General features: G+C 38.4%; 1 protein-coding gene across 8 annotated transcripts in view; it reads left to right on the top strand.

Annotated features, from left to right (window-relative positions):
* Positions 1-8,616: 8,616 nt before the first annotated feature.
* The window catches only part of LOC106869710 (phosphatase and actin regulator 2), a 372,706-nt gene continuing 372,212 nt past the window's right edge, over positions 8,617-9,110 (top strand). For all 8 annotated transcript variants that reach the window (XM_089358127.1, XM_052970517.2, XM_089358129.1 and 5 more), the window contains exon 1: positions 8,617-8,757. In XM_089358127.1, coding sequence (XP_089214253.1) covers positions 8,628-8,757 — 130 coding nt within the window. In that variant the 5' untranslated portion in view covers positions 8,617-8,627. The remainder of the gene's footprint in view (positions 8,758-9,110) is intronic.

The raw sequence follows: 9,110 nt of genomic DNA, 5'->3' as shown, positions 1-9,110 counted from the left end.
ACTGCCATATAACATGGCTGTTCGTACACATGCGTCATACAGTCTGCCTTTTACTTTGAGTGAGAGGCCCTTTGTCACCAGCAGAGGTAAGAGCTCTCTAAACTTTGCCCAGGCTATTCTTATTCTAGCAGATACACTTTCAGCGCACCCTCCCCCGCTACAGACTTGGTTACCTAGGTAGCAGAAGCTATCAACTACTTCTAGTTTTTCTCCCTGGAGTGTGGCAAAGGTTGTTTTCTGCACATTTTCAGTGTTTATTGCTCCTGAGCATCTGCCACATACAAAAACTATCTTGCTAGTTAGCCTTCCTTTGATATTGCTGCACTTCTTATGTGTCCATAGCTTACACTGGGTACATCTTATGGAGTTTCTACCTACGCCTTTTCTACAGATCAAGCAGGGCCATCTACCTGAAGGAGTTTGTGTTTTGTCTACCTTCTTACTTATTAAGACTTTGGTTTTAGCTAGGTTGACTCTAAGGCCCTTTGATTCTAGTCCTTGCTTCCACACCTGAAACTTGTCCTCTAGTTCTGATAGTGACTCAGCAATTAGAGCAAGGTCATCAGCATAGAGGAGCTCCCAGGGGCATCCCGTCTTGAATTCCTGTGTTATTGCCTGGAGGACTATGATAAATAGGAGGGGGCTGAGGACTGAACCTTGGTGGACCCCTACCTCTACCCGGAATTCTTCACTGTACTTGTTGCCAACCCTCACCTTACTGACAGCATCCCTGTACATGGCTTGCACAGCTCTCACTATCCACTCATCTTTCCCTAGTTTTTTAAATTATATATGTATATATTTAAAATGGGTTCTTTTTCGCCTAACTTGTTCTTGTTCTTCCTGGAACCCCTCCCACCTGCCACTAGACCAATCAAACAGCCTGTGTGAATATCTAACCAACCAATCTGTGGGAATAACTTGCTACAAGATTCTCCTCTTCCCTCACTTATGTCACCAGCAGCTTAGTCAAACTCACACGCTGAATGCTATTATCCCTGTTTGGGAAAAACCTTTAAAACATTAATATCAATAACAATAAGCAGCAGCAACTACCCCAGCACCCCCAACTGCCCTTTCAGAGATATTTAAACTTCTATAACTGAACCACTAAACTCTGTTGCTTTCCTTCTCTATACCCTGTCCTCACAGACTTCTTTTTTCTTCTTTTTACTGAATCATAGGTGTTGGGCCATTGGTGACTAAACCAGCACCCCAACAAAGCTTCCTTAGTGAGGAGGGTGCTTTCTGCTATCTGGTCAACCTGCAGGATGAAATACAAGACCTGTGGGTGGATGAACTCTAAGGGGTCAACAGCCATCCAAATAGCAACTCTTTATTAGTTGTGCTGCTTATTAAGCCCTAACTGCTTAAGACAGCAATGATAATAACAATGGTGAATGACATACAAGTATGTGATTACATATGCATGTCTGGGTATGTGTATGCATATGGATATGTATATAGATGTGTGTGTGTATTTCACCAGCTGCAGAGCTCTGACTACTCGGTTGTTGCCCAGCACAAGATAGCTCACTTAAACTTTTAAGAGCAGAGGAACCCCTTTTAAGGGTAGACACCCTTCTAGAGATGGTGTCTCAATAAAAATACTGGTGGTTGTGACACTTTATCGACACTTTCCTCTGCATGAGAGAAATGAATATAATTAATGCAAACAACAGTGTAAATGAGGGCAGAACTATAGGTGATGGACTATCATCTAGCAAATGCTCTGTGGGTGAGCGGCACAAGCTCAGTCGTCATTATATGGCTACCAGAACAAAATAGACTAAGATGATGAATAAAGCTATCATGGAATGTTATTTTTGAGTGGACCTGTTGATGATGAAGGGAAGCCCATAAAAGGATATAGAAAGAGGATGCATGAGATGTGGACGGAAAAGTAGGGCTCAAATATTATGGAACAGAGACTCTGTGACCAGGTAAGGGTAATAAGAAAGAAAGGATGGCTTACAGCATTAGAGCTTGATGAGGTTAAGAGAGTGATGATCAAAAACACTACATTGAAAATTAATGAGGCTATATTTAATGAAGATACCTGGGAGAATTGTAAGGACCTAAGCCTTGAAAGTATAGAAGGACTGAATGATGAGGACAGAGGAATGATCAAAGACATCACTAGTATCACTGAGGATAACTTGGACAAGGAAATAAATGGATTCAAGAAAGTAGATAGAAATTTTCTCGGGGTGGACTCAGAAGGTTGAATAAAATAATGAAATAATTTTTAGTCCAATATATATAAAAAAATTTTAATTTCACATCTTATCTATGGTTCTTTATATTGGTGTAAATAAGTCTAAATGTACTTTACCAAAGCATTTAAAATTAATACTACTTCATGGTTTTTGCATCATCATCATCGTCGTTTAACATCCGCTTTCCATGCTAGCATGGGTTGGACGATTTCACTGAGGACTGGTGAAACCAGATGGCTAGACCAGGCTCCAATCTGATTTGGCAGAGTTTCTACAGCTGGATGCCCTTCCTAACGCCAACCACTCAGAGAGTGTAGTGGGTGCTTTTACATGCCACCGGCACGAAGGCCAGTCAGGCGGTACTGGCAACGGCCATGCTCAAAATGGTGTATTTTATGTGCCACCCGCACAAAAGCCAGTCCAGGGGCACTGGCAATGATCTCGCTCGAAAGTCCTTACACATGCCGCGGGCACAAGTGCCAGAAAGGTGTCGCTGGGCACAGGTGCTATCCCGATTTCGCTTTCGCTTGCCCCAATAAGTCTTCGCAAGCTGAGTTTCATGTCCAATGAGGGAGACGATGTTGGCATGGGTGCCAGTCGTCAAATTTAACTCGATTTCGATTTCACTTGCCTCAACAGGTCTTCGCAAGTGGAAATTTAGTGTCCAATTTAACTCGATTTCAATTTCACTTGCCTTAACAGGTCATCGCAAGCGGAGTTTAGTGTCCAATGAAGGAAGGAAGGTATGCATAAGTGGACTGGCTGAGGCCTTAGATTTAGGTCTCACTTGGCTTGCCGGGTCTTCTCACGCACAGCATTTGGCAGAGTTTCTACAGCTAGATGCCCTTTCTAACGCCAACCACTCAGAGAGTGTAGTGGGTGCTTTTACATGCCAATAATTTATAATTAGCTTTTATTTATTCACATATTAATTAAGCAAATATTGGTATCCCAAATTTTCCAAACTTACCATATGTAAAACAATATTGATACATTATTCTGATTAATGAAAACTATGAATAAACATATACTGCATCTGTACACATATAGCAACTTTATTTTATATACTTTTGACCTAGGTGCCTTATGTTAAACTTCCCCTGCTCCATTATAAAATGGTCTGCTAGTAGAGAAAACCCCCCAACTTATAATAGGTTGTCACTAAAACCAAAAGAATCTTTATAACCATATCATCCATGTATATTGTTTACCCCTTTCCCTTTCCCAAAGCTTAAGAGGGCATCAGCCTTTTCCTTAAAAGCTGGTGCCCTCTTAAGCTTTGAATCACTAGGTCTGATAAGATGAAACAAAAAAAAAAACAAAAACAAATTAAATCAGTGACAGTTAAAATCTACTTGGAATTAATAATTACTAGCCTGTATGGTCTGGCTAAGTCAAGATGGTTTTGTATTCTTCCTTTCCACTTGGAGAGTTTAAATGTAGTTACAACAATATGTCCTTCTGTTGAAATAAAATTTCAGTAAATTTCTATATCTTTGTGCAGCTGAGGATTGCTCTGCATTTGACATTTAATGTAATGTTCACATTGCTTAAATAAATGGAGTCGCATGAAACAATCGTATTGCATTAAGTTTGAATATCCTTGTTGCTTATTTTTGATTTTATATATATATATATATATATATATATGCATCTATATATAAGCATATATATGTATGAATATAATTATATATATGCATATATATATATATTGTTGGCACTCTGTCGCTTACGACATCAAGGGTTCCAGTTGATCCGATCAACGGAACAGCCTGCTTGTGAAATTAACGTGCAAGTGGCTGAGCACTCCACAGACACATGTACCCTTAACATAGTTCTCGGGGATATTCAGCATGACACAGTGTGAAAAGGCTGACCCTTTGAATTACAGGCACAACAGAAACAGGAAGTAAGAATGAGAGAAAGTTGTGGTGAAAGAGTACAACAGGGTTCGCCACCATCCCCTGCCGGAGCCTCGTGGAGCTTTAGGCGTTTTCTCTCAACAAACACTCACAACATCCGGTCTGGGAATTGAAACCGCAATCCTATGACCGCGAGTCCGCTTCCCTAACCACTGGGCCATTGCGCCTCCACGCATATATATATACATCATCATCGTTTAACGTCCGCTTTCCATGCTAGCAATGGGTTGGACGATTTGACTGAGGACTGGTGAAACCGGATGGCAACACCAGGCTCCAATCTAATTTGGCAGAGTTTCTACAGTTGGATGCCCTTCCTAACGCCAACCACTCAGAGAGTGTAGTGGGTGCTTTTACGTGTCACCCGCACAAAGGCCAGTCAGGCGGTACTGGCAACGGCCATGCTCAAAAATGGTGTCTTTTATGTGCCACCCGCACAAGAGCCAAAACATGGGCATGGTCAAGTGATAGAAGCAAGTAAAAGTAAAAGTATATGTGTATATATATATATATATAGAGAGAGAGAGAGACAGACAGAGAGAGATTATATTAATTTATTTTCTATGCTAGTATGGGTGGGCAGGGGTTTTTTGTTTTGTTGAAGCAACTGATTTTACAGTGAAGCCCTACCTATCATTGTCTAATCACATGTGAAGCAGGAATGGAACATTTTCCGTCAGGTGAAATAGGTTTGAACTCATAACCATATACTCTTAGACTTCAGCAGCTTAACCTCATGATTACTGTTTCTTGTAGCAGTTTAATAGAACTGAACTAAAAATTCATGTCCTTAACATTAAGAGCAATTTAGGGACTTGTGGGTCCCCAAAAAAGTAGTTTTAAGAAACCTACAAATATCTGTGGATACATGGATATATATATGCATATATAAATATATATATATATCAATGTATTTATATATTTATATATTCATATATGTATATATGTGTATATATATATATATATATATACACATATATATATATGTATATACGTGTGTGTGTGTGTGTGTGTGTGTGTGTGTGTGTGTGTGTGTGTGTGTGTGTGTATATATATATATATATATATATATCTTGTACGAACAGCCATGCTCCATGGCAGTGAAACTTGGGCCGTGACTGCTGAGGACATCCGTAGGCTCGCAAGGAATGAAACCAGTATGCTCCGATGGATGTGTAATGTCAGTGTGCATACTAGACAGAGTGTAAGTACCTTGAGAGAAAAGTTGAACCTAAGAAGCATCAGTTGTGGTGTGCAAGAGAGACGATTACGCTGTTATGGTCATGTGGCGAGAATGGATGAGGATAGCTGTGTGAAAAAGTGCCACACCCTAGCCGTTGAGGGAACCTGTTGAAGAGGTAAGCCCAGGAAGACCTGGGATGAGGTGGTGAGGCAAGACCTTCAAACATTGGACAACACCAAGGTGATGACTTCTGACCAAGACCTTTGGAAATATGCTGTGCATGAGAAGACCCAACAAGCTAAGTGAGACCTAAATCCAAGGCCTCTGCCAGGGATGTAGCCAGCTCACTTATGCGTACCTTCCTTCATTGGACACTAAACTCTGCTTGCGAAGACCTGTTGGGGCAAGCGAAAGCGAAATCATGATAGCACCTGTGCCCAGCATCGCCTTCCTGGCACATATGCCGGTGGCACGTGTCAAGACATTCAAGCGAGATTGTTGCCAGTGCCACTGGATCTTGACACCGGCAAAAATTATTGTTTACAAAAACAATAGTAACTATATTCAGCTGAATAGACGTCAGTGATTGGTTGAAATTACAGAAATACGACAATTTTAATATGAAATAACTTGCAATATATAAATTTTTGTTAAGAGGGCTAAGAGAAAGAGATGGTTTATATGACACATTCTACCAGTATCCCAAGTTTGAAAGTGTTTAATTAAGAAAACAAGTGGTGCCCGTCAATTCAGAAAGATCCTAATCTTCATTTAAAATACTTATTTTTCCGAAAGTTATGCAGGAATAAAGCCGACCCATGTGAATTTTCTGAATCTTTTGTCCACACTTACCCAAAAACATTTTTTCACAACAAATTCAGATATAATCGGAATCTACACCACGTGAAGCATACTTGTAAAACATTTCATTGATAAATTTCCATTTTTGTGGAAGTTATGACGAAAGAAAGTCAGTAGGGCACATTTGCTTACGTACGCATGTTGCAAAGACCTCTCGACTTCCCGTAAAGCATGCTCACTGATATACAGTGACATGCTAGAATTAGCTGAATCATACCTACACAAATGTGCTCCAACGAATTTCTTTCTACATAACTTTAAGAAACATGGATATTTTTTAATGAAATTTTCTAAAAATATGCTTCAGATTCGGATTCTATTAGTATTTATTGTGATTATAAATTTTTCGAAAACAAAAAATAGAAAGTGATGAATGTCAGTATGTATGTGTGCTATCCCACCAGTTTTTATTCGGGATCTTTTCCTTTTGGCCAGCACATAGAAAAAATAATTTTTTGTCAATTAAACACTTGCAAATTTCGTATACTGGTAGAATGTGTCATTTAAAACATCATTTGCTCTTGGTGTTTTTAAGGAAATTCATTATTTTCAAAGTTATTTCGTGTTAAAGTTGTTGTATTTTGGTAATTTCAACCAATCAATGATGTCTGTTGAGGTGAAAACAATTACTGCTGTGGTTTGTCAACAAGACGTTCTGGCGGTGTAAATTTACTTTATCACCGTTATTTATGACATCATTCATGCGTTTGTACTGGTTTTAGCTTTAGGGTTTTAGGGTTAGGGTTACAGTTCGGGTTTTAGAGGTAGGATTAGTGTTTTAGGGTTAGGGATAGGGTTTTAGAGTTAGGGTTTTTTTCAGCTACAATTTTCGGAAAGACATTTTTGCTCCCTCCCCCTCCAATTTCTTCATTTTTCACATTTTTCGGTAACTCTAACCCTAACACTCTATCCCTAACCCTGACCCTAAAACCCTAACCCTAAAACAATAAGGCTAAAACCAGTACAAACGCACGAACGATGTCGTAAATAACAGTGACAAACGAAATAAATACAGTCGATAGTTGTTGTTGACAAACAACGGCAGTAATTTTATTCAAGGGAAAAGATCCCATTCCACCGCCACAACGTGTTGTTGAGAAACCACAGCAGTAATTGTTTTCACCTCAGCAGACGTCATTGATTGGTTGAAATTACCGAAATATGACAACTTTAACACGAAATAACTTCGAAAATAAAGAATTTTCTTAAAAACGTCAAGAGTAAATTATGTTTTAAATGACACATTCTACCAGTATACGAAATTTGAAAGTGTTTAGTTTAAAAAAATTATTTTTTCTATGTGCCGGCCAAAAGGAAAAGATCTCCGTTACCCTAACCCTAAGTACAAAAATTTTTGGAAATTTTTTTCAGAATCATAATCGCCGTATTTTTCCGCATATTTTAAAAAAGGGAAAAATTAAGAAATGAGGGGTACTTTGAAAATGCCAATTTTTGCCAATCTATTGGAAGATTCGTATTCTCCGTAGCCGAAAACGGGGGTTTGTGTAGAAAAAAATAAATTAAACAAAGAGGTGTTTTTTTTTTTTTGGCGGGGGGACACAAAAGAAGACTTGCCAAGTTTTTTTCCAAAAAATGCATTTTTCAAGGAGAGGTGCGAAACTGTGTGTGTGTGTGCATACCACGCACAAAACTCTCGGCACACACACTCATACAGAATGAGAGAGAGAAGAATAAAATACGTCCGGCTATCCTTCGATATAACACGCAGAAAAAAAAAAAAGATTGCCTATATGAGATTATGTCGTATAAATTAATAGTAAAGAAAAATTCTTGTGGAAATAAAAAAAAAATGCTTGAAATAATAATGTTTTTGAGTAAGGTAAACCAATAAAGTGATGTATGGATGTAGTGTGAGGTAAATGAATAGATAAATGCTGTATGTATAGGAAGAACAACACACTATTTCTTTTTCTCACAGCTTTTAGATTGCTAGATAAATGTTTTTGAAGTAAGAGGTAACAGAGAAGTATTAGCGTAAAGAGGAGGGGGAAATACAAAGTGCCTGGGATAGGTGGAAAAACATTTAAGAAATGTAGGTAGTGCTAAAGCGGATTTCAATTGAATTTAAAAACAAATAAAATAAAATAGAAGTAATAAAATGGACGAGAGTAGTAGGAAAAAAATAATCGTAAATTGACATCACACAAGCATTCAGGGAAAAATTTGTTCTATATTTTAGTATTCATTTCTCCTGTATAATATTTTCATTTTTTCGTAGCACAAATTTCGTTTCCATTTTGCAATCGACTCATTGTCTATATGTCCATAAGTATATTTAATACAGACTTGGAAATGAACACAAGTAATAGGAATGTATCTTATCTAGAGATAAGCGTAAAATAGGCCATTGTAGGCTGGAATCGAACGTAAAACTCCAGTAAGGAGGTGTGAAGGTGAAGACGGCGGAAGTGACCTTTGAAGATGGCTGACGTTGAAATGGCGACTGAAACAGAAGTAACAACAGTAGACGGTCGGGAATACCAGCGACAGAGGAGCAATAGTGATCCACAACCTGCTATAGAAGCTTTGAATGCATTGAATGTTCAAAACGGTGAGTTTTAGTAATGTTTGTCTCATCATGTATTTTAAGGGGTGACTTATGAAAAAGTGGGTTTTCGATTTGTGTCTGCAATATGGCCATAATCTTAACAAACCTGCTTTGATATCTATCTATCTATCTCTATATATATACATACACACACACATCTGCGTGTGTACATACCTCTCAACCCTTACGTACGTACCTGTGTCTTTGTATGTATTTATCTATCTACACACGCGCACACATACATATTACATACGTGTGTGCGTATTAATACTTTTATGTATATAAATGTATATGGCCTTTATATATATATATACACACACACATATATGGAACGTCAGTGGATCATAAATCCAAAA

The sequence above is a fragment of the Octopus bimaculoides genome, chromosome 9, assembly GCF_046866305.1.
Source record: "Octopus bimaculoides isolate indiv1 chromosome 9, ASM4686630v1, whole genome shotgun sequence".
NCBI lineage: Eukaryota > Metazoa > Mollusca > Cephalopoda > Octopoda > Octopodidae > Octopus > Octopus bimaculoides.
The sequence above is the reverse complement of the archived record's forward strand: the minus strand, read 5'-3'. Positions and strand labels throughout refer to the sequence as shown.